The following is a 24,280-nucleotide window of genomic DNA, read 5'->3' on the forward strand; positions in this document are numbered from 1 at the left end:
TCCTAGCAACCGCTGAGCACTAGGACGATGTGGGGGCGTGGAGCTGAGAGGCCGGGGGCGGGTTAGGCCTGGGGGAGGACGGGTCCCAGGACCCGGGTGAGGGTTCCACACCTGGCCTGCAGTGGGGGTCAAGACGCAGGCACCTACGTCAAAAGGGAGCAAAGCCGGGCTCGGCCCGAGGCCCCCAGGACCTGCATCTCCCAATGCCAGAGGTAGGAGGCGTTATACCTCCCGTGCACGGCCGACTGGGGTCCAGCCCGGAGGTGGATGCTCAGAGGGGGCGGGTGCTGGCAGCCTGGACCTTTGCAACTCTGATCAGTACAACCTTGGGGCTCTGGCCTGTATCCTATTACCGTAGTCTCGGTAGTTAAGAGCTCAGGCTCTTGAACTAGACTAGGGTCTGAATCTTAATAGCCTGGACAAGTTACTTAGCCTCTAGGAACTTCACTTTCCCTAACTGTAAAATAGGTGTAAGAGTACCTAAAGTTAAATGCATGAACTCTGAGGCCAGACTGCCTCATTCAAATCCTACCTCTACTAAACTAGTTATGTGACCTTGTTAACAGGCTAATATTTCTATCCTTCAATCACCTCATCTGTAAAATGGAGATTATTATCTACTTCATGGAGTTGTTTGAAGATTAAATGAGAGGTGAATTGCTTACTATAGCGTTTGATGCATAGCCCTGAGTAGTGTCCATAAGCAGAAATAATAATAATAACTATTATTATTATCCTGGTCTTCACATCCCAGGCTTGGGACTGTGAAGGCAGTGAGTGATGGAAATTCACAAATTCCCAAACCTTGGAACCTTGATGTCTCTTGCCCAGGCAGGGGTAAATTGGAAAGGGGCGCACATCCAAAGACGATAGGATGGCCTAGATGGTCTCTTTTGTTGAAACAAGACAGGATTCTCTAGGAAGATTCCTCTTGTAACCTGATCCCCACCCCAACTCCCACTCCCCTTTCATATACTGAGAAGATATCCTCTGGTTTCCCTTGGGTCTGAACCTGGATCTGACATTCATCTAGATTTAACCTGCTGTGTACTGGACCCTGCGATAGCAGCAGAGGACTCAGGATAGACAAGGCTCTCCCCATCCTCAGGGGCTCAATGCAGCAGAGAACTACTTCTCAATCCTGAATGTGCTCAGAGCACCCGGTAATCTTGTTAAAATACAAATTCTGATTCTACAGGTCTGAGGTAGGGTCTGAGACTCTGCATTTCTAACAAGCTCCCAGGTAATGTTGATGAAGCTGGTTCATGAACCAGTAGCAAGATGTAGAGGATTTTACAAACTAGTAGAGTAGCAGATAGCTGCAGGCTGGAGACAAAGTCCAGGCTAATCGCCTGGCAACTTGCGGTGGTCTCCGCCCACTTGCTCGCTGAGGTTCTCTCCCAGGAATCCGCCACGTGACGGTCGGACCACTGTCTCTGACTGGAAGAGCCCCGAAAGCGCCATGGCTCCCGAGAAACCTCTCTGCCTTCCCTCCCTGCTGCTCCCGCTCCTGACGCTGCTGTTGCCCCAGGTAGGATGGGAGAATCGAGCCAGCCGCTGGTTGCGGTGAGAAAGGCTCAGATCTGGCGGAGGAGAGAGTGAAAGTGAAAACAACAAAATACTGGGAAGGGCTAGTTCCATCTCCTCTGCTCTTGGCAGACGCTGACCCCGGACTCAAGCCCACTGTGAGCACGGTTTCTCCTCTTACAGGCAGACACTCGGTCGTTCGTAGTGGATCGGGACCATAACAGATTCCTCCTGGACGGGGCCCCGTTCAGATACGTGTCTGGCAGCCTGCACTACTTTCGGGTACCGCGGGTTCTTTGGGCAGACCGGCTTTTCAAGATGCGAATGAGTGGCCTCAACGTAGTACAGTTGTAAGAAGTGCTCATGAGAGCCATGGAAGGGTGGGATTCACTCCTCCTACCATGCCCTTAAGAAGGGGATCAGGACAGGAAGACCGGCTGGGTATGAGGATTGCAGTTCCAGCGCTTCCCTGCCAAGGGTGGGAAAGGGGAGGGCCAGGACCTCCTTCCCACAGCTTCCTGGAGATTCCTGCAGGCCTGAGCCCCTTGGCCTCCCTGGTTTCTCTCTGTCTTGGGCCCTGTTAACCTCTTCCTTTTTCAGTTATGTGCCCTGGAACTACCATGAGCCAGAGCCTGGGGTCTATAACTTTAATGGCAGCCGTGACCTCTTTGCATTTCTGAAAGAGGCAACTTTAGCCAACCTGTTGGTCATACTGAGACCAGGACCTTACATCTGTGCAGAGTGGGAGATGGTGAGTTAGTTGGAGAAGGGATAGAAGCAAAGTTTCCCATGTGCCCCCACTCTAGGGCCACTTCCATCACTACCCTCAGCTCCCTCCTTTCTTACCTACCCTATTCCAGTCTCAGACAACAAAGCCCACTCACTTTTTTGTTGTCTTTATGTTTGTCTCAGGGGGGTCTCCCAGCCTGGTTGCTTCGAAAACCTAAAATTCATCTGAGAACCTCAGATCCAGGTGAGTAGAGAAAATAGACTGGACTCAGAAAAAAGCAAACAACAAAATGGGTCATTTGGGTACCCAAAACAGAGATCATTCATTCAAATTATTTACTGTTTTAATCATGCCCAGCAGCATGCGGGGAACTGGGGGACCAGACAGATTCAGTGTGGAAGACACTTTAGTTTAAAAAGAAAAACAACACACCCAAAACCTATATAAGGTTATTTTAAAAATACTACACAAGAAAATGGACAAGGAGTTGAGATAGTGAATAACAGGGCCTCTTTTAGGTAGGAAAGCCAGCAAAGGCTTTTCTGAGATGACATTTCAGTTACTCTAGGAAGGGGAAAGCACTGGTCATATGAAGAGTGAAGTCAGAATGACCAGGTAGACGGAATGGTGTACTTTTCTGGGGGGAGGGCTGTGCTGTGAGTCTTGTGGGATCATGTTTCAGATGAGGGATTGAACCTGGCCTCTTGGCAGTGAAAACTCGGGGTCCTAACTACTAGACCAAAGGGAATTCCCAGGTATGGTGTGTTTTAAGGCCCAGAGGTAGGACAGAACACCGGCATGAATGAGGCCAGCATGGATGGAGCACAGTGGGTAAAGGAGAGTAGTATGAGAAATTAGAGCTATATAGTGAGTGTTAATGCAGGACCACTGTAAGGGGTTTGCCTTTTATTATAAGCACAGTAGAAAGTCATTGAAAGAGTTTAACCAAAATTATCTGATTTGTTTTCAGATTACATTAGCCTGGATGTGGGAAATGGATTGAGGGGGAGCAAGGGTAGAGGTGGAGAAACTTAACTGGGAGACTGTGATCATAGTTGAGGAGAGAGATGGCTCCTGGTTGTGATAGTAGTGGAAATGCAAAGAAGAGGGCAGAAATGAGCTATAGGTTGGAGGGAAAGGTCAGCAGGACTCAACTGACAGATGTTGATGAGAAAGGGAGTGGTGGAGGGGCAGGGGAAGTGTGGGTAGGATGAGGAGAGAGAGGAATCAAGCGTCCAGCCAGTCAAGATGGTGGTGCCACTCACTGACTTAGGGAAGACAGAGAAGACCAGGGGTGGCAAAAGATCAACATTTGGGGAAAAAACAATAGTTCTTGTCATGTTAAATTTTTATCATTCTAAGGGATGAGATTTAATGTATGCTTGGATTAAAGGAGGCAGTGCAACCTGGCCCTCCTTTATACAGAACACAAAATGTAAAGGAATTGAATGTTTTAAAAGTGTAAAGATAGCCTCTAAAATGTCTTTCATTGACTCCAACTTTGAGAGTCCGCTATCTGCTAGGCACTGTCCTCAATGACAGGGATGCAGCCAATGAGCCTGACAGACAAGGTTCCTGCTCACTAGTAGGGGAGACCGACAGGAAACAATTAGACACACACACTTAATTTTAATTTCTTAAGCACTTGAAAAGGGAGTATGAGGTGATGTGAAAGAGTGTAACAGGGGGAATCTACCCTCATCTAGGATATCAGAGGTTTTCTTGGGGAAGTGAAATGTAAGTTGAGACCTGAAGCCTGAGTTGGAGTCGCCTAGGTAAGGAGGCAGAGGTCATGCATGAAGACCCTGAGGGTGAGTCAACAAAAATCACCAACAGGAGTTGAGAACTGAAGGCATGCCACCTCATATAATGATCTTTCATTTGCTGACTTAAATGTCCTGAACTGGCAGTTCCATCAGGGTGCAGGTCAGATATTCTACAATTTTGTGAATTCCCATGCTACTTCATACCTGAGTCTGGTGGGAGCCTGTAACCCCTAGAGTCCATGGGGTCACAAAGAGTCAGATGCGACGGAGCACACACGTGTGCACACTACTTCATAGCTATCTCAAGTATATATTATATATGGTTATGTAATAGCTCCATGTGATGTGTTTTAACATTTTTTTCCTGATATTTAAAAAATGAATTCTCTAGAAACACTGCTTTGTGTCCTGTGCTCAAATTTTCATTGCCATGAAAATATTCAAGTGCTTAGGGTTCAGAGTTTCCTCTGACAAGTCACTGCTCCCCAGATGGAGTTATGGACAAGTGGGATGACACACAGTGCTTCCCCGAGTTGAGGTGGCACTCAAGATGCTGGCACTGATGCTAGGGGTGGGGGCCAAGGAGGTGGCAGTGCCCTAACGAGCAGAGCACTGATCCTTCCTTTAGACTTCCTTGCCGCAGTGGACTCCTGGTTCAAGGTCTTGCTGCCCAGGATATATCCATGGCTCTACCACAATGGGGGCAACATCATTAGCATTCAGGTACCAGTGGAAAGTTGACTGGGCTAGGGGAAGGAGGTGCCAGTGCCCTTAATTTCTCCACCTCAGAGCTGACCTCCACTTTTCCTTTCCCCTGGCAGGTGGAGAATGAATATGGTAGCTACAGAGCCTGCGACGTGAGCTACATGAGGCACCTAGCTGGGCTCTTCCGAGCGCTGCTGGGAGACAAGATCTTGCTCTTCACCACAGATGGGCCTGAAGGACTCAAATGTGGCTCCCTCCAGGGACTCTATACCACTGTAGATTTTGGCCCAGGTCTCCCAAGCAAGGGTTCAGAATGAAGTCTGGGGAAGGGGCACCTGTTTCATGTTGCTTACCTTGCACCTTTGCCTCCTTTCTGCAGCTGACAACATGACCAAGATCTTTGGCCTGCTTCGGAAGTATGAACCCCGTGGGCCCCTGGTGAGGAGCCAGAGGGGAGGCCAATCAAAGCAAGAGGCAGTGTGGGGAATGAGTGGCGCTCAGGTCCCATCTTGCTCACAGCTCCTTTCACTTCATGCTCTAGGTGAACTCTGAGTACTACACAGGCTGGCTGGATTACTGGGGCCAGAATCACTCCACACGCTCCGTTCCAGCTGTAACCAAAGGACTAGAGAAAATGCTCAAGTTGGGAGCCAGTGTGAACATGTAACTGGAGGCACTGGGGCCAACATAAAGTCTGTAACTGGGTGTTGGGGAAGAAGGTTAAGATTCAATGAGTCAGCTTCTACCTTTCCCCCCACTCTTCCCCACTTCAGGTACATGTTCCATGGAGGTACCAACTTTGGATACTGGAATGGTGAGTCTAGACGGTCTCTGGGGTGGAGGCAGGGAGGCAGCAAGGAATTAAAGAGTCTGAGGAATGCATGGATTAGGATGTCTAGAAGCTGGATATGGCTACCACCGCCCCTTCTGAGAGCAAAATTCTCTGCATGAATTTCTTTGCCTATCATCTGAAAGATGCATTGAATTAATTAAATTGGTTTGACTAGGTGCTGATGAGAAGGGACGCTTTCTACCAATTACTACCAGCTATGACTACGACGCACCCATATCCGAAGCGGGGGACCCCACACCCAAGCTTTTTGCTATTCGAAATGTCATCAGCAAGGTGCCCTACCACTTCATTAAGTGCCAAAGGCTTTTACTAATTTAGGGGGAGGGGTGCTCATAAGGCAGTGATTGTTGTCTGAACCACAAAACCCTCTGAGCAGCCTATTGAAGCATTTCTCACTTATTCAGATGGGACTTCCTGGGGAGATCCAAATACATACAATATTAGAGAATCTTCATGACCCCTGAAGCCCTTCCCTGGACCCCAGGTTAAGAACCCTGCACTAGGGTGTTGGAATAGGGTTTCTTTGTGTGCTTTTCCTATGGCTCCTGAGAGAATTTGGGCTCAGTTCCAGGAAGTTCCCTTGGGACCTTTACCTCCCCCCAGCCCCAAGATGAAGCTTGGACCTTTGACCCTACACCTGGTAAGCTCCTCCCCATTATTCTCTGATTCTGCCCAGCCTGTCCTGCTCTCTATTCTGAAAGTTCCCTTATATTCTGATACTTTCCCCTTATTCTGATAGGATGGGAATTTGCTGGATTTCTTAGACTTGCTATGCCCCCAAGGGCCCATTCATTCAATCTTGCCAATGACCTTTGAGGCTGTCAACCAGGTAAAGCGTAATCCACCAACAGCTCTACCAAGTGTCCCCTCAGTTCTGCATCTTCCCCACAGTATCCTTTCTTGTCTCTCAGTACATCTCATTTACTCGTTCTTCCACACCTAGGTCCATGGCTATATGTTGTATAGGACCTATCTGACCTATACTGTTTCTGAGCCAACACAACTCTGGGTGCCAAACAATGGAGTCCATGACCGTGCCTACGTGATGGTGGATGGGGTGAGAACCTAATTCCAGGCTACCTTGTGAGCCCATTTCCTTTCCTCCCCAGCAGAGTTTCTGGTATCTACCTTTTCCCACTGCCTGCTCACATTTGCAGAGGATAAGCTGGGATGAGGAAGAGTTTGACAAAGGATACGGTTCTAGAAGGAACTGACAGAAGGGCTACGTTCTCTTTGCCCTCTAAATAATAGTGTCCTAATGTAGCTTCCTGGGTGGTGGCCACAGGCTAGATGCTGAGCCACTCCCTTTCACAGATACTCTCATCCACAGGTGTTTCAGGGTGTTTTGGAACGAAACATGAAACATAACGTATTTTTGATGGGGAAAGTAGGGGACAAACTGGATATCCTGCTGGAGAACATGGGGAGGCTCAGTTTTGGGTCTAACAGCAGTGACTTCAAGGTGAGCTCACTTTGCCCAGTCCCTCGCCCCCATACTCTTCTTTACTGAACTCCCTAGAAAAGATAAGGGCCTAAAGGAAGAGCTACAGCCTTAGGACTTAGAGAGCAAAGCAGCAGCTGGTGGGGAATCTGGACATGGCCACTAGGTGCATCCCAGGGCTTGAGTAGCAGCAATCTGGCCTTAGAACTTAGTGAATGTTGACTTTTCATTTGTCTTCTTCACAGGGCCTATTACAGCCACCAATTCTGGGGCAGACAATCCTTACCCAGTGGATGATGTTCCCCCTGAAAGTTGATAATCTTGTCAAATGGTGGTTTCCCATCCAGCCACTGAAAAGCTCACATCCTCAGGCCCCCTCTGGCCCCACCTTCTACTCTACCACCTTCCGAATTTTAAACTCAGGCGGGGACACATTTCTGTTTCTACCTGGATGGACGAAGGTATTGCTGATAGTGGGGGTGGGGTGAGGGGTAGGGTGGTAAGAGGGGAAAACCATGGAAAAAGGGAGAGCACAAATTATTCCTCTGATTAGGAACACCCCCACCCCCCAGCAAGGGGATAATTATACCCCTCTGAGAGCTGATCCTTTCTTTTCCTTTACCCCCCAGGGCCAAGTCTGGATCAATGGGTTTAACTTGGGCCGCTACTGGACAAAGCGGGGGCCGCAGCAGACCCTCTTCGTGCCAAGACCCCTGCTGTTTCCCAGGGGAACCCACAACAGAATCACGTTGCTGGAGCTAGAAAACATGCCTCCTCAGCCCCAAATCCAGTTCCTGGACAGGCCCATCCTCAATAGCACGAAACACAGGACCTACATCTATTCCCTCTCAGGTGCCTCTGAGCCAATGGAGTTAAGTGGGCACTGAAGGAAAGGTAATCTGTGGACATGGGATGAGTGCAGTGGGCAGGATCCCTTCATGCTAGCCATGCTGACCGTAAGGAAACAAAGGCCACAGGCCTGAATGAAGTACGAGAGCAGTTTCCTTGCCAAACTTTATTGTGATTAAAGTCCCAGAGACAGTACCAGCTCCACACACCTCTGTGGCCCTGTCTTTGCCCTGGTTCCTGAACGTCCTTCACCCTAATCTTCCAAACACTCTCTGGTTTTGTGGGGGAAGCAGCAGCCTAGGGCCAGTGGGGATGTGCCCTCTCAGGGCCTAGCACTGGCCCCAGGTGGAGCAGTAAGAGATCAGGAAGAGGGCTTCCCAGCCCGACAGCGGTGATCCCGGAGGCAGCGTGTGGAGCAGAAAGAGAAGTCAAGGTAGTGAAAAGGAACAAGGCCTTGGAGAGACATCCCACAACTCCAGCAGCGTCTGAATAAGAGGGAGAAAATGGCTGGAGAGGAATCCCAGAAACGTTCCAATCCAAGCCTTCCCCACCCACCCTCCTGTTACTTCTGTTTTTATTCCAGAGGTTCCCAAAACATCTCAAATCCCCTCAACAGCCTTTCCGAACACAGAGCAGCACTTGCTCTACTTGTCCAGGATGGCCCCGTCCACATCACAGCCCACCCCCCACAGCTGCCCCCTCCACATACGGAATGTTGCTGACGGTGACGGCAGGGTCGGAGGTCTGAGGGTTGGGGGCTGCCAGCTGGGCAGCGAGTCGGCGCTCTGCAGCGAGAGCTCTCTGAGGGGAGAAGAAGCCGTGTTAAGCACAAGGCCTCAGTGGTGGAGAGTGTGTCCAGGAAGTGACGGCTACACACGGGGGAAGCGATCAGACCTCTGGGGAAGTGTTGCTGTGGAAGGAAGAAGCCCCAGCCTCACCTTCTCCCGGTCACTGAGGGCAGCAAATCGCCGCTGCTCTTCTCGCTCCTGCTTCTCCTGCTCCTGCCGCTTCCTCTGCTGCTCCTCCTGGTGCCGCCGGGCTGCCTTCTGCTCCCTTCTCCGAGTGGCCTGCCGTGCCTCCATTTCTGCTGTTAGCGGCCCAGGCACCTGGAGGATTTCCAGGAAAGCATAAGGTAAAGATCTGTACAAACTATCCTTGATAAGACTGTAGGAGAATAGAAAAGATCTAGCCAGCATCTCTGATGCTTCCCCACTCTGCTGCTTCCTTCTTCAGCTGACCTGAGCTTTGCTGTAATCGTAAGCATCTGGATTCTTCTCCATGAACCTCCGGAACTCATTGCGTGTTGATCTGTCAGCTGCAACTGTATACGGTGGCCGAGCTCGGGAATCCCTAGGTGCGAAAACCCCCAAAACAGGTTCCGTTTGCCTGCTGCACCTCCCAATGTTGCCCAAGCAGACCAAGGGAAATATTGTCAAGTAGGCAAGGCCAAGATTAGTGTCCAGATCATCCTCTGTACCCTAGCAGGGATCGGCATGAGGACCTCACTTACTGCACAGTGGGGTCCGCACCTGCCTCCAGCAGCAGGCGAACCACTGAGCCTCTCCCAGCTGCGGCTGCTGCGTGCAGGAGAGTGAAGCCACCGGAGCCCAAGGGGGCAGTGAGCAGAGGCAGAACTCCAGGGTCTAGGGGGCTGGCAGTGAGCCGGTCCTTCAGCATCCCCACATCTCCAGCTCGGCAAGCAGCTAGAAGCACATCCCAGAGCTCCAACTGACCGGGGGACATGGCCTCATCCCAGGGAAGCCCCAAAGGGGCTGACCCTGAAGGGGCCTCATCTTCCTTTGGTTGCTGGGAAAGAGTCATTTGTACCCCAGACTCCAGGTCTTGCTTTCTCTCCTTCTTATTCCTTTTTCTCCTCCTTTGCTTGGGAAATACCTCAAACTCACGAAGATCCAGCGTTCCCAGTGTCACCTCTACTAGCTCCAGCTCTACCTGGGAGCCATCCTCTCCCTCTGACTCTAATCCTAGGGGGAAAAAGTTGCTATGTTAGATCCACCTAAGGAATAAGCAGAGGGTAGAAGGGTGTGGGCTGCCCCAGATGCCTAAGAATGTACATAGCGAGATAATCCAGATCACTTGAAATAAAATTGTATTTTGTCACCCAAGATAAAATAGCATATCAAGAGCTGAAGCCATTAGTATCATGTGAAGAAATGAGGCTCACAGCCCCAGTAAGGGCAGGCCCAGAAGAAGCTATTCAGGGACGAGAGTCCCTGGACATTCCCATGACAGCCTTAGGGTAGTCAGCAGAGGAGCCTGGAGCAGCTGACAATCATGCAGGTGACAGTCTGCAGCAGGAGAAGCAAGTCCTAGCTCCAAACCAGTGCGTCCAAGGAGGCAAGTAAATTATGTTAAGATCCACACATGTCCAAGCATCGATTTCAGGCTAAGACTTTTCTAAGAACTAGAGATACATCAGTGAACAAAAGAGATGATAGGAGATTTGGAAAAATCCCAAAACATATTTAAATAATTGCTACCACATACTGAACAGATGTGTCTGTTTTCGGGGCGGCGGGGGGTGGCAGTGGTGGGAGTATGTAAGGGCTTACTTATAAATAGGGAAGTGGATAAAGTTATGACAGTAGGGGATTTACCACTGCATTTCTAGAACGGAACCCCAGAGAGAGACCTGACAACTGCCAGATGGTGTACAAACCCTGTTTGGGAGCTTCCTCGTTCTGCCCAAGTGCTTCATTTTCATCACTGGGGACCTTTCTTTCTTCCTCGATAGGCTTCCTTTCTTTCACTCTCTTCCGGTGTGTCTGAGGTAAATCCAACCTGCCTGTCTCCCGGGGGTCTTCTCCTGCCATAAAACAAAAAATGGTTCTTAAATTTAGCTGAGGAGAAGCCAGCTCAGGTTTCTGTCAATGGAAATGTCATCAGACTGCAGTCCGAGCGGTAGAAAACCATCTGGATGCATGAATGAGAACCCCAGGCTTGGGTGGAACATTTGGGGCGTATGGAGATCTAGAAAGAAAGCTCACCATGGACATATAACGTGGTCAGCTTATGGAGTACACGCTGTAGCTCTTGGAAGGTGGGTCTTCGGGTAGCAAGGGGGATATCCCAAAGTCGGGGATCACCCCGGCGCAGGGGGGCCTCACGGCCCCCAAAGAACAAGGACCGGCCAGAGCGGGGGGCACGAAGCAGTATCGTCCCAGCCTCCTCCAGTGCCTTGGCCCAGTCTGGCCCTGCCAGCAGGTCACGAACTTCCTAGAGAAGACAGTGACTCAGCTCTGTAATTCTTCACTTGCTGCTTTTAAACTTCCAACCAAAAACTGACCCACAGATGATGTACAGATGACGTGCAGGGAATGGGGGGTGGAGAATGAGAGGATTAAGACTCCTGGGCATCCACCCCATTCTACCTTCATCTACCCAGAAAGAACAAAGACAGGACACAGGAGCCAGCCTCCCTGCTGTACCATTTAATCAGTCAAGAGGAGAGAAGTGGGGATTAGAGGCGCGCCAGACCTGGACACACAACTCACCTTATAGAGTGCGGCTTCATTGTAGCGCCTCAGACTGGCCCCAGCAGAGGGAGCAGCTGCACCCCGCGCGTCCCGGAGCCCCTGCGCTGTGCCCCGCTTGGCCCGCACTGTGTAGCGGTGAAAGCTTTTGTGTGTCAACACTTCTCGTCTGTAGACAGCACAGGCTCAGTACTGGAAATTGGATGGTGCTCCCAGACTAACAGGATCCATTCCATCCTTGCCCCATGCAGCACCCTCTCACCCTTGGAAAATGGCACCAGCAAAGTGCCCAGCAGCAGCCATGAGCACCACACAGCCCCTGGGACCTCCACTCCGCAGGTTCTGAAGCAGCAGTTCTGGTTCTTCAAGGGGCACCTGGAGACACAGGAGCAGCGCAAGCATCTCTGTGGCACTTACTGGGAGTAAGAAACAAGTGCCAGTGCCACGTGATACACAGGCAGCATCTCTTTTGATACAACAGCTCCATTATTGTCTCCATTTTATAAATACGAAAATTGGAGGCTTGCAGAGGTAGTCAAGATCAAGTAGGAGAACCACAATTCCAACCTAGATCCGTCTATTTCCAAATTGAATTCCACTCCACTTGACCCTTGTGAGATTCAGGCCAGTTCAAGACTGTGCCATCAAATGTGACACCCACCCTGAACAGGAAGGAAGGGAAGAAGTAAGAAATAGACTGTGCTGAGGGGAAATCTAGGCTGAGTGTACAGCAGGCTGGGGCTGACCACACAACGTGTGCTGGCACTTGCCTGGCGAGGGCCTAGGACACAGCGATAGGCATAAAGAAACTGGCCCTGGGCATTTTGGAAAAGAACCCGATGGGGGTGGAAGCCTCGGGGTCGCGTAGGCTTCTCAAAGTCAGCCCGCTCCTCATCCAGTATCTGCAGGTCCTCCTCACTGTCTGAATCTGAGTCTTCTGATCCTGAGATGCTGGAAAGATCGCCTGAGAACAAAAGTTAAGAAAGCTTGGTACCCCATCTTTGACCTTTCTTCAAGCTCCTCAACTAGGGTCTTTCTCCATCCCCATGACTGATTCGCACATGCTCTCCCACCAGTCATCACCTGTGGAACTCTGCTTTTCAAAGTCCAGGGCAGACAGGAGAGGCTTGTCCTTGAGACGCTGCTTTAGGTTAAACCGATGCCAGTCAAGCTTATAATGTTCCCTCTGGTATGAGACAAAGAGGGAAGGACAATGTGGAAATATGCCTGAGCCAGCCTTTTATGGTACCCAAGACCTAAAAAAGAACTCCATGAAGTATGACCAGGTAATACCAACTTCCTTAGTTAATGTAGACCTTCATTAAAAACAAATTTCTACCTCTTTTCCCCAACCATAACATTTTTGCTTCCACATTTAGCTCTGCACCTGGTCTTTTACCTGTTCCTGGTGGTTCTGGAAGACCTGGTCACAGGTTGAACAAAACAACTTCTCTGAAATATCCAGAGGACCCTGGAGTGGTCTTCTTTCTGGGCTTATTTGCTCCTCTGAACCTAAATAAGGGGAGGGTAAACAGATGTAGAAAGGGGGCCCAAATCCACACTATCTAGGATTACATTCAGTGTCTGATATACAAAGCAGAAGATACAAATGAAAAAGATGGCATGTCATTGCCTTCAGGGAATTTAACAATCTAGTAATCATGAAATAAATGATACAGCAATCACTTTATAGAATAAATATGCTTCTGAAAAGATATGCATAGGAAGAATATAAACACTGTATGTAAATTAACAACAGGAATTGTTTAGAGGAATCCTGAAAGTGAGTGTTAGTTGCTCAGTCATGTCTGACTGTTTGCAATTGCATGGACTGCAGCCCACCAGGATCCTCTATCCATGAAATTCTCAGGCAAGAACACTCAAGTGGGTTGCCATGCCCTTCTCCAGATCTTCCCGGCCCAAGGATTGAACCTGGGTCTCCCACATTGCAGGCAGATTCTTTACTATCTGAGCCACCAGTGAATGGTTTCTGGTAAGGTTAAGATTATTTTTAAACTGTGCAAATAACACTTCCCCACTACCATCTTTTTAGCTTATATTTCCAAATTACAGTGTGCAGTGGTTTTTTTTTTTTAAGTATAAGAAAACAGTCAAACTCAAGTAGGATGAAACCAACAGTAAGTTGTTCTATATTCAGCAAGAAGGAATGATTTGATTGGAATAGTTAAATTTGGGTGATATCAAGGAATGGTGAAGTGTTTTTGCAGGCAGTGGTGTTAATGTGATGAGAGATTTGCTTGGAGACAATTCAGGAGCCTGTTCTAGAAATCCAGCGATCGAGTGAAATTTTTTTTTTTTTAATCAGAAAACATGTACAAATGTTGCCTTAAATTCCTAACAGTTAAGAAAAATATACACAAACTTCAGCGTAAAAGTAAAAAACAAACACTCTGCAGTTGGGAGCTAATAAATTTTATCCAGTGGAAGGAGGTGTCAACAAGAGCTCCTAAGCTGGGAAACACCAATAAGAATGTGTTCCCTGGAGGAGCAATAAGCTCCAAAGTGTCCTGTCATTTCTCTTACGGGTCCACCCCACACCTTCCCAGATACCTGGACAGGAAGTCTGCAGAGCCTGGGCCAAGGCCTCCTCGGGAAAGTGGCTCACCAGGCGCAGGCCCTGAAGGACCGGAGCATCCGTGCTGAGGTCAAACAGGGAGACCGACACAGGAGCCCGGGCTGCAGCTGGAGCCGGCGACATGGCTGAGCAGAAATTTACTTAGAAGCAGCTGCTGGAGCAGAAAGGTGGTTAAGAAACAGCTTCCTAAAGCAAGGTCCTATGCCGCCTCCCCAGCCAGCGTGACTTCGTTTCCCCTACTCCGCAAGACACCACGGTCACTCACCCGGGTACCAGGGGTGGGCCCAAGGTTAATACGTGATCCCAGCCTGCTTTCTCAAATCCGCAGTCTCGGACCACACAAGAGTGAAATGGGCGTGAACTCAGCAACCAAATCGACTCCAGCAGAGTTAAAATCACCGAGGTCCTCTCCTCGTTACCAGTGCGGTGAGTTCCAGCAGTGACTACACCGCGTGGACTCGCCACCGCCCGCAGAAGCTGCACTTAGGGTCAGAGGGAGCTGAGAGGTACGGGAAGTCTACAGTACCAAAGCCGGATTTTTGCAATACCGTAACAAACTCCTCACTACGGAGTAGCGAAGAGGACAAAAGGTATTGGCTGCATCTGAGCCCCGCCCCACGTAGAGCGTGCAATTGGTTCCCTGACTTCCAGAGCCCGCCTCTAGCTTTTAGTCCCGCCTCGGACGCCGAGCATTGGCCATCGTGTCTCCACCCCCACGTTCATTGGTCAGGCTAACTGAGTCTGACAGTGAGTGGCAGACGCCGGGCCTAGCGCTCCCGGTCGGGCCGAGCCCAGTGAAGCCGACGGAGCCCCTGGAATCACCCGGGTGACCGTTCCTGTGGTGAAACGCGAGCCCGGTTACCGAAATCTCACGACCCGTGTCGGGCCTGGCCAGGTATGACCGCGGAGTCCTAAGCGGACTTGCGGTGGGTAACGGGGGAAGGGGCAACGCGGGCGGGGCGGAGGCGCGCAGCCGGAATGTTTTGATAGCGGGGGCGCGCGGACGGGGGCGCGCGTGAGCGGCGGGGCCGCGCGCAAGATTGTCCGCTGTTGGGAGCCGAGCCCTTGGCCTGGGGCCGGGCGGTCTGGGGGCGCGCTGGGCTCGGGTCGTGGCAGCTGGGTGTAGAAAAGCAACCCAGCTCGGCTGGGTGTATCGGCTGTCGGACTGGCTCGATTCTTCCAACGTCCGCAGGAACCCCTGAGCCCGGGCCCGGCTGACAGGGGCTCTATGGGCCCTGGGTCTACACTGACCCAGTGAGTGGTGAGTTCCCTGAGGGCTTGGTCAGCTTCTTAGGATCCAGGGCTCTCACTAACCTGGGGAACCCCACTGGGGCCAGGCTGGGCAGTGCTCCAGAGCTTCAAGGTCTGCACTGACTGGGTGAGTGCCACCTAGATCATGCCTGTCTCCAGGACCAAGGGAACCCACAGTTGAGCCAGGATCTGGGTCTACACTGACCCAGTCAGGATATCCCATCTAGGAACTTTGCCTGCCTGCTGGGTGTTTGCTAGGGAAGCAAGGGCAGCTCCTTTTTAGGAGAGATTCTCTTGGGTTTTGTGTTTGGGACCTTGCGGACCTGGGAAGGCCCACCTAATTCCTTAGGCTGAGGTGGGGCATAGAGAACAGTCCAGCCCTGTACAGACAGTCTCCGCAGGTTCATTAAGCCACAGCATGGGACCCTAGAGTTGAATGAGTGGCCTCATATGGCACAACCAGAGGAAGTGTGCATAGCCTTAGGCTAGGAGGGGTGCCTCTTTCCCACTGCAGCCTCCCTGCCCCTTGCTTGGCTTCCCCTGAGTGGGGGTGGGGGGTTTGGGGGGCAGGGGGGAGTGGTAGCATTGGGTTTATTTCTATTCCCACTCCCCACTCTCTGGGGCCTGACACCTTCTCCTCCAGCAGCTGCAGAGCCAGGGCATCAAGGGCTGGAGCGGAGCTGACACTGTCCATGGAGCTGGTAGGGCCATGTGCTTATCTCAAACTTCTGTTTACAAAGTGCTTCCAAACTGTTAGCCTCTTGGGAGACCAGGGTTTCTCTAGGAGGGGAATGGGAGGGCCCCTTCTCTCCACTGAATAGAAGATGAAACAGACCCTGCTGCCCCACCCCATAAAGGGGTAGAGTCTGTCTTCAGGCCAGCAAAGCCTCAGTAGACACTCAGTAAAGACTACAGGAATGACTGAGCTCATTGGTCGGTGAGGGCCTCCCAAGCCCTGAGCACATTGCTTTCCTTGGGTTACTACTCCCTCTGCCTTTGATCCAAGACGACTAGTAGTGGAGACCAAGCCCAAGGATTCTTTCTCGTTCATTTCTGTTCTATAGGCAGGTAAGATGACAGCAGAAGGTCTGAACCTGGGTCTCTCTTTCCTCTGTGCCCACAGGTGGACAGGGTGGACAGGGGGCGGTGGTGATGGCGCAGTTTGACACTGAATACCAGCGCCTAGAGGCCTCCTACAGCGATTCACCCCCTGGAGAGGAGGACCTGTTGGTGCATGTCCCTGAGGGGAGCAAGTGTGAGTTCTTGGACATGACAGTCAGAACTGGGACTTGGGGGGAAAATTGGTGGAGGGACACTGAGGGAGCAAGGGGCTTCCATTTCTTCGGGGCTCTGACATCTCTGCTCCTGTACCCACAGCACCTTGGCATCACATCGAAAACCTTGACCTCTTCTTCTCTCGAATATCCTTTGTGTCTCTGTGTTGGAGCTCTTGAACCTTCAGCCCCTCTCTAAGCCAGGCTCCTTGAGGGGAAGAACCTGGTGTGGGTTTGGCTCTAATCCCTCAAAGGGGAGTGGAGTGCACCTTGAACCTAAGTAGAGGCTAGGGAAATAATGAGTTATAAATAATGATATCCCACATCTATTAAGAGCCATGTGCATTGTACTTTGTAGCATTAATTTATAAGGAACCTCTCTGAGGGTGATTCTCTTGATGGTATGCTAATAATCATAATAATTATTGTCTTTTGACTTTGTGTCAGTTCTGTGTTAAATACTTTACATGCGCTATCTCAGACCTAACGATCCTATAAGACAAATGCTATTATACTACTATAGACAGAAGCTTAGAGAGGTTAAGTAACTTGGCCAAAGTCACACAGCTTGAAAGTCAGAGAGCCAGGTCTTCATCTCAGGTACATGACACCAAAGTCTGTGCTCTTAATTGCTGTCTCTACCGACCACTTTTTCTTAACAATTACACGTTTATAATCTACACCAGAAGAATGGTTTCACTTGTATGCTCATCGGGGAGATCTTTGAGCTCATGTAAGTACAAGGGACGGATGGTGCGGTGAAGGAACACATCACAGTGTTTCCTGTCTCTGAGCTCAACCCCTGGCCCAAACTGCCAGGGCAACTAGGTGCAAGGCTCAAAAGTGCGAACCTTTATAGTTTAAGGCTGGGTGTGGCACCAAGTTTTACAGACTTATCTTTTTTAATCACCCTTATAAGAAAAGCTTTCCAAGTCCTGTGTCTTCCACAAAGAGAAGTCAGACTCATCAGAGCTCCAGTAGAATGAGCATGGTTCCGTCAGGAGGTATCAGATGCCAGATGCTTACTTGAGAAAAATGCCTCTGTTCTGCCTTGGATGTACCTTAGACCTACTGCTGAGTAGAGGGCCTTCTGGGAGGAAGGAGCCATATGGCTTTGCCAAAGAGTAAAGGGGTGGAAACCTGCAAAGGGGTTCTACGATCTCAATCAGGGACTGGCGACCAGAGACCACAGTCTAAGACCTTTGAAAGAGTGAGTGGTGGCAGAGATTACCATGAGATAGAAAAGCAGGCTGATTCTGTGGTGCCTGAAGCTAAGAGCCAAAAATAGGTACTGCCTTGGGTCTCCTGGGGCCAAGCAGTAGAGAAAGGCCCTCCATTTCCCCAGAGGCTGCTCCCTAGTCTTGGTCTGCCACTTCCAGACTCTCACTTTTTCCCGGTTATTTCACTGGTGTCTCTCTGACTCTCAGACCGCACCCCCTCTGCCCAATTCCCCAGGCAGTTCCTCTTTGTGGTTGCCTTCACCACCTTCCTGGTCAGCTGTGTGGACTATGACATCCTATTCGCCAACAAGATGGTGAACCACAGTCTTCACCCAACCGAGCCTGTCAAGGTCACTCTGCCAGATGCCTTTCTGCCTGCCCAAGTCTGTAGTGCCAGGTAAGCACTGCAGGTCAGAGGGCACTAGAACCTGTAGTTCAGCTAGCAGGTGGGAGATGGGGTGTGAGGCAGTAACATTCCCCAGAACACAGGCTCAGCCTCTCCGAATCCTTCAGGACAGCAGCATTTCTGCCCAGAGGCCTCAGGCCACTCTTCCTCCCCTTCCCTGTTCCCCCACCAGGATTCAGGAAAATGGCTCCCTTATCACCATCCTGGTCATCGCTGGTGTCTTCTGGGTCCACCGGCTCATCAAGTTTATCTATAACATTTGCTGCTACTGGGAGATCCACTCCTTCTACCTGCATGCTCTGCGCATCCCCATGGTGAGACTGGGAAGTTGGGCAATTAGCACCACAGTCCAGGATGTCTTCCACAGACTGGGAAGGGTGGGGTATATTCCTGGGCATCAGGCAACTTCCTCCATCCTTGGTAGGTCAGGCAGGGTCTGCTTAAAGGCTCCCAAGGACCCCTGAGCCTCACAGCTCATGGAGGGCAAGGGGCTGAGGCAACCACCCTGCCTTCCATCCCCCGTCTCTTCCCCACCGCAGTCAGCACTTCCATACTGCACATGGCAAGAAGTGCAGGCCCGGATCGTGCAGACCCAGAAGGAGCACCAGATCTGCATCCACAAGCGTGAGTTGACAGAGCTGGACATCTACCACCGCATCCTCCGGTTCCAGAACTACATGGTGGCCCTGGTGAACAAGTCCCTCCTGCCCCTGCGCTTCCGCCTGCCGGGTCTCGGGGAGGTTGTCTTCTTCACCCGGGGCCTCAAGTACAACTTCGAGCTGATCCTTTTCTGGGGACCTGGCTCTCTCTTTCTCAACGAATGGAGCCTCAAGGCTGAGTATAAACGTGGGGGGCAACGGCTGGAGCTGGCCCAGCGCCTCAGCAACCGCATCCTGTGGATCGGCGTTGCCAACTTCCTGCTGTGCCCCCTCATCCTCATCTGGCAGATCCTCTACGCCTTCTTCAGTTATGCCGAGGTGCTCAAGCGGGAGCCGGGCGCCCTGGGTGCGCGCTGCTGGTCGCTCTACGGTCGCTGCTACCTCCGCCACTTCAACGAGCTGGAGCATGAGCTGCAGTCCCGCCTCAACCGAGGCTACAAGCCCGCGTCCAAGTACATGAATTGCTTCTTGTCACCACTGCTGACACTGCTGGCCAAGAACTGCGCCTTCTTCGCTGGCTCCATCCTGGCCGTGCTTATTGCCCTCACCATCTATGATGAAGACGTGCTGGCTGTGGAACACGTCCTCACCACCGTCACACTCCTGGGGGTCACCGTGACCGTGTGCAGGTGGGCCAGGGCAGCAGAGGGGAGCAGGCTGCCTGTCATTTCCAGGAAGGGCTTCCATCTCACCATGTCCCTGATCCTACCAGGTCCTTTATCCCGGACCAGCACATGGTGTTCTGCCCTGAGCAGCTGCTCCGCGTGATCCTCGCTCACATCCACTACATGCCTGACCACTGGCAGGGTAATGCCCACCGCTCGCAGACCCGGGACGAGTTTGCCCAGCTCTTCCAGTACAAGGCAGTGAGTGGAGTTGGAGTCAGGGCCTGCTAGAGACTGGCTGACAGCTCGGTGCCGAGGGCTGGTCTCCCTCCTGCTCTCTTGTGACCTCAGTCCCTTTCTTCCTCTCTAGGTGTTCATCCTGGAGGAGTTACTGAGCCCCATTGTCACACCTCTCATCCTCATCTTCTGCCTGCGCCCACGGGCCCTGGAGATTATAGACTTCTTCCGCAATTTCACTGTGGAGGTTGTCGGTGTTGGAGACACCTGCTCCTTCGCGCAGATGGATGTTCGCCAGCATGGGCATCCCCAGGTATTAGGAAAGCAGGGGGGCAGTTGGCCAGAGGCGATGCTGGCCTATACAGCATTTTGGGGTATACTGCAAAAAGATACCCCTTCTGAGCCAATGAATCACAAAGTGGCAGCCCTGCACCAGGGCACACACAGCTTTATAAACAGGAGCCTAGACTGGATTATAGCCTTAAACTTGCATCCTTGGCCAAGCTCCCCTGAGAAAGGCACAAACCAAGCAGCTAGCACAGTATGTGGCTACTTGTAGGGCGGCCACTAGGGCCCCCGGACGAGATACAGCAGTGCATTGTGGTCTCTGTCCTCCAGGGGCAAGGCCTCCCCCCTCCACTGCAGGAAAGTTACCAAAAGGGCTTCTGTAAGGGGCCAGTCCTGCTCACTGCAGCCTCCCTTGTGCAGTGGCTGTCCGGTGGGCAGACGGAGGCCTCAGTGTACCAGCAGGCCGAGGATGGAAAGACAGAGTTGTCACTCATGCACTTTGCCATCACCAACCCTGGCTGGCAGCCACCACGTGAGAGCACGGCCTTCCTAGGTTTCCTCAAGGAGCAAGTTCAGCGGGACGGAGCAGCTGCTGGCCTTGCCCAAGGGGGCCTGCTCCCGGAAAATGCCCTCTTTACGTCCATCCAGTCCTTACAATCCGAGTCTGAGGTGCGTTCCTAGGGACTGGGAGGTGATGGGCAGAGTGGACACCAGGAGCTGGGACTTGAGGGTGTGGGGCAGAAGGGTCCACCCTCCTGTTGGTTTCCTTCTCTCTGTTCATTCAGTCTGTGCCACTGGGTCCTAATGTGCAGAGTCCTGGGGGACCCAGAGGCCTCCTTGTGCCCTGAGAATTCTACCACCCCTTTTATTCACAGCCACTGAGCCTTATTGCAAATGTGGTAGCCGGCTCATCCTGCCGGGGCCCCCCTCTGCCTAGAGACCTGCAGGGCTCCAGGCACAGGGCTGAAGTCGCCTCTGCTCTGCGCTCCTTCTCGCCTCTGCAGCCTGGTCAGGCTCCCACAGGCCGGGCTCCCAGCACCATGACAGGCTCTGGGTGAGTAGCAGTGGGCCGAGAGGGGAGGGCATGGCAGTAGCCCCCAGCAGTTTGTGCGGGTCTCGGAAATGTTGATGACTGCTGTCTGTGCTGGCGTGGGGGACAGGGTGGATGCCAGGACCACCAGCTCCGGGAGCAGCGTGTGGGAAGGCCAGCTGCAGAGCCTGGTGCTGTCAGAATATGCCTCCACTGAGATGAGCCTGCATGCCCTCTACATGCACCAGGTGAGTGGGCAGGAAGGGGCAGGGCTGTAGAACCAAGGTGGCAGCTGAAAATAGAATAGAGGGTTTTAGACGTGGAGAAGCAAAACATGGGCTCGAATCCCTTCTCTGCCATGTACCTGCTCTGCAATTTCCATTCCCGCTTATTTCCTCTTCCTATCCTTTTCAGCCAAGCTTACTTTCATCCAGGGCTTTTCCACACTTGTGGTTTCCCTTGCTAAGAATCCACTTGCCTGACATATCCACATGGCTCCCTCTTTCTCATTCAGGTCTGCTCTTTCCCACGCTATGAGACCATCTCTGGCCACCCTGAGTAAAAGCCTCCCTTGCCTACCCTCCTGAATCTTCCAGTTCTGTTTTTCTCTCCATAGCATTTAGCATCATCTGACACTGGTATTTTTTCCTTATTTATTTGTTTATTGTCTTATCTCCCCCCACTCCATCCAAGTATATAAGCCCCAGGGAGTTGGGGTTTTTGTCTATTTTGTTTACTGCTGTATCCCCAGCACCTAAAAGAGCTCCTGGCACTTAGATTCACAAACAATTTATTCTGGAATCAAATGACTGGGAAAAATGAGAGCCATTACAATCTGTGCACAGGCTTGTTCCAGGAATCTGCTGAGAATTTAACTTGTAAAACATCACATGTATGTTACATGTTATTAACATAACAGGTACTCTGGGTGAGTGGTTCTAGATGAGGCGATTTATAATTTATAACCAGAACTGGCCAATACCATGGTGGAGGGTAACTATTTCAGATATTATTCTGTCCCCAACTGCTTCCTTTGTGGCTCAGCAGGTAAAGAATCCACCTGCAATGAGGGAGACCTGGGTTCGATCCCTGGGTTGGGAGATCCCCTGGAGAAGGAAAAGGCTACCCACTCCAGTATCCTGGCCTGGAGAATTCCACAGATTGTACAGTCCATGGGGTCGCAAAGAGTCAGACGCGACTGAGCGACTCACTTTCTGTCCCCAACTAACGAATCCCCCACTTCTCAGCTCCACAAGCAGCAGGCCCAGGCTGAACCTGAGCGGCATGTGTGGCACCGCCGGGAGAGTGATGAGAGTGGGGAGAGTGCCCCCGAAGAGGGGGGAGAGGGGGCCAGGGCCCAGCCTATCCCCCGCTCTGCAAGCTATCCCTGTGCTGCACCCCGGCCTGGAGCTCCTGAGACCACTGCCCTGCAGGGGGGCTTCCAGAGGCGCTACGGAGGCATCACAGGTATGCATTGGGGATGCAGAAGAGACTGAGCCTTCAGGGAAGAGTGGTCCTTCTGGGGCCTCTAGGGGAGGAGAGAGGTCAGAGGGACCAGACCCAAGAAGACTAGTCCCTCCCTGGCGCCTCCAACTCCCCCAGCAGCCCCAGAGCCCATCTCTTCATTCCTGTCTGTGTGCACACTAAGAGTACTCACTTGTGTCTGTAGATCCTGGCACAGTGCCCCGGGCTCCCTCTCACTTCTCTCGGCTGCCCCTGGGAGGATGGGCTGAAGATGGGCAGTCAGCATCAAGGCACCCGGAGCCTGTGCCCGAAGAGGGCTCAGAAGATGAGCTCCCCCCTCAGGTGCATAAGGTAAGGGCTCCAAGACCTGAAACCGACAGCCAGAAGTAGTAACTTCAGGCTGAGGTCAAGCTTCTCATGTGAAGGGAGGTGGCCTCCTGTGCACAGATGCTGCAACTTCTCCTCCAAAGTAGACTGCCTTCTCTCCCCTCACCAACTGTGAAACCCAGGACTCGATTTTTCCTTTGCTTACCTGCCTCAGAATCAAATTTTCCTTTTCCTTTATCTCTAGGCTTCTGTTGTGGAAGCAGATTGCTGAAGACCAGCTCCATAACCAACCCATTTCTCTCCACAGGTATAGACGAGGCGGAGGAGGGTCCTATGCCTCAGGATGGAGGCCATCGTTGCCCTGCCATCCCAGAGGAGGGTCCCTGTGCCCCAGGATGGAGGCCATTGCTGCCCTGCCACCCCATCCGTCCGTCATGGAGGGCTCCCGAGTGCTGCCTGGCTCCACGCGTGTATTGTTTGTGTGTCCGTGCCTGGCCAAGGGAGGTGCCAATGCTGGGCTCGCCACAGCCCCAGGAGAGAGACAGGGGACCTAGGAAACAGGGCACATGGGACTCTAGCCTCATCCCCAGGACCCCCCTTGGCTCAGAGTGTGGTGCTAGAAACTGGTCCCCAGCCCAGCCCCAGTACTGCCACCTTTGCACCCACCCCTGCAAGTCTCCAGAGGACTGCCCACCCCAGAAGCTGCCAAGCAGGGAGAACGTGTGCCAACTGTGGAGTGGGGAGGTTGGGCCTGGACCCTCAACCTCTGCAGCCTCCCTCCCCACCCCCAAACAGATGAGCAGCTCAGGCTGTGGCCCTTACCTCACCCCCAGTTCTCTCCCAGTGCTGCAGCCTGCTCACCTCTCCCCTGCTTCCTGCACATACATCACTGGCATGTTTGCCACTTGCTTCCCTTCTGTTCCCTTGCTCCCCCCTTCTGTTCAGCTTTTGCTTTGTGTTGGTGTGGAGGCTTTAGCTCCCAGCTCCCCTCATGCTATCTTTTGACACTAAGAAGGAAGGTTTCTAAACTGTGGAGCAGGGATGGACAGCAGGGATTTGCTGTCCTGTCCAACTTTTTAGGATGGGCCCCGGGAGACTTGCGGCCTTCCTGGCCCCCATTGCTGCTTATTGTACCCCGTACCACCTGCACATGGGATGGAAAGGGCCAGAGTGTGACCTCGGCTGTCTGTCTCCCAGCAAGAGCGCTCTGGCCTGCATCCCGCTGTCCCGAGAGGGGGATGGAGGGGCGACAGGATGGCTTCGCCCTCGGCTTTGGGCTGCCGCACTGCATGCTGGGAACCAACTCCTTTCCCTCCCCCCCACCCCCGCCCCTCTCCCCCAGCTCGGGTCCGCTGCAGGTGAGCGGTTGAACTACGCAGCCGAACTTACAGCGGAATGGGGTGGGGGACCGTGTACAGCTTGACAACCTTTAATAAAGAAGGGACTGACTAAGTCGTGGCTTCTTGTCCGGAGCGGCTAGGGTTTGGGGGGGCAGGAGGGGTGGGGTGTCTGTGAACCACCCAGGTGGCTGGGGACTGGGTGTCCGCCCCGTGAGAAAGCT

At 52.2% G+C, this 24,280-nt stretch overlaps 3 protein-coding genes across 13 annotated transcripts; 2 read left to right on the forward strand and 1 right to left on the reverse strand.

Moving 5' to 3' along the window:
• The first annotated feature begins 43 nt into the window (after positions 1–43).
• Positions 44–7,930, forward strand: GLB1L (galactosidase beta 1 like). The gene is made up of 17 exons (XM_065930527.1): positions 44–212; positions 1,405–1,531; positions 1,711–1,877; positions 2,128–2,278; positions 2,440–2,500; positions 4,652–4,746; positions 4,845–5,019; positions 5,108–5,166; positions 5,270–5,391; positions 5,502–5,542; positions 5,736–5,854; positions 6,147–6,221; positions 6,321–6,410; positions 6,525–6,638; positions 6,912–7,043; positions 7,268–7,483; positions 7,652–7,930. The coding sequence occupies exons 2-17, from the start codon at positions 1,463–1,465 to the stop codon at positions 7,907–7,909; spliced, it is 1,944 nt and encodes a 647-aa protein (XP_065786599.1). The 5' UTR covers positions 44–212; positions 1,405–1,462; the 3' UTR covers positions 7,910–7,930.
• A 285-nt stretch (positions 7,931–8,215) lies between these two features.
• On the reverse strand, positions 8,216–14,518 carry ANKZF1 (ankyrin repeat and zinc finger peptidyl tRNA hydrolase 1). Of its 4 annotated transcripts, none has more exons than XM_065930524.1 (14): positions 14,224–14,514; positions 13,934–14,112; positions 12,762–12,874; positions 12,446–12,548; positions 12,133–12,326; positions 11,625–11,737; positions 11,384–11,531; positions 10,877–11,105; positions 10,549–10,695; positions 9,382–9,853; positions 9,110–9,221; positions 8,810–8,977; positions 8,581–8,672; positions 8,216–8,356 (listed from the first exon to the last, which is right to left on the reverse strand). In XM_065930524.1, the coding sequence occupies exons 2-14, from the start codon at positions 14,079–14,081 to the stop codon at positions 8,233–8,235; spliced, it is 2,163 nt and encodes a 720-aa protein (XP_065786596.1). In that variant the 5' UTR covers positions 14,082–14,112; positions 14,224–14,514; the 3' UTR covers positions 8,216–8,232. The 4 variants fall into 4 exon arrangements, with proteins under 4 accessions (XP_065786596.1, XP_065786593.1, XP_065786598.1 ...); XM_065930521.1 differs by having other exon boundaries at positions 13,934–14,109; positions 14,224–14,513; XM_065930525.1 differs by lacking the exons at positions 8,216–8,356; positions 8,581–8,672 and having other exon boundaries at positions 8,816–8,977; positions 9,401–9,853; positions 13,934–14,109; positions 14,224–14,518.
• A 151-nt stretch (positions 14,519–14,669) lies between these two features.
• ATG9A (autophagy related 9A) lies at positions 14,670–24,162 on the forward strand. 8 transcript variants are annotated; one of them, XM_065930516.1, is made up of 17 exons: positions 14,670–14,853; positions 15,151–15,219; positions 15,853–15,910; positions 16,333–16,464; positions 16,587–16,630; positions 17,152–17,216; positions 17,939–18,100; positions 18,282–18,423; positions 18,649–19,397; positions 19,481–19,634; positions 19,744–19,923; positions 20,319–20,567; positions 20,774–20,952; positions 21,059–21,176; positions 22,176–22,395; positions 22,598–22,743; positions 23,027–24,162. In XM_065930516.1, the coding sequence occupies exons 4-17, from the start codon at positions 16,362–16,364 to the stop codon at positions 23,030–23,032; spliced, it is 2,517 nt and encodes an 838-aa protein (XP_065786588.1). In that variant the 5' UTR covers positions 14,670–14,853; positions 15,151–15,219; positions 15,853–15,910; positions 16,333–16,361; the 3' UTR covers positions 23,033–24,162. The 8 variants fall into 8 exon arrangements, with proteins under 8 accessions (XP_065786588.1, XP_065786585.1, XP_065786586.1 ...); XM_065930513.1 differs by lacking the exon at positions 15,151–15,219; XM_065930514.1 differs by lacking the exon at positions 15,151–15,219 and having other exon boundaries at positions 15,856–15,910.
• The last annotated feature ends 118 nt before the right edge of the window (positions 24,163–24,280 follow it).

The sequence above is a fragment of the Muntiacus reevesi genome, chromosome 3, assembly GCF_963930625.1.
Source record: "Muntiacus reevesi chromosome 3, mMunRee1.1, whole genome shotgun sequence".
NCBI classification, from domain to species: Eukaryota; Metazoa; Chordata; class Mammalia; order Artiodactyla; family Cervidae; genus Muntiacus; species Muntiacus reevesi.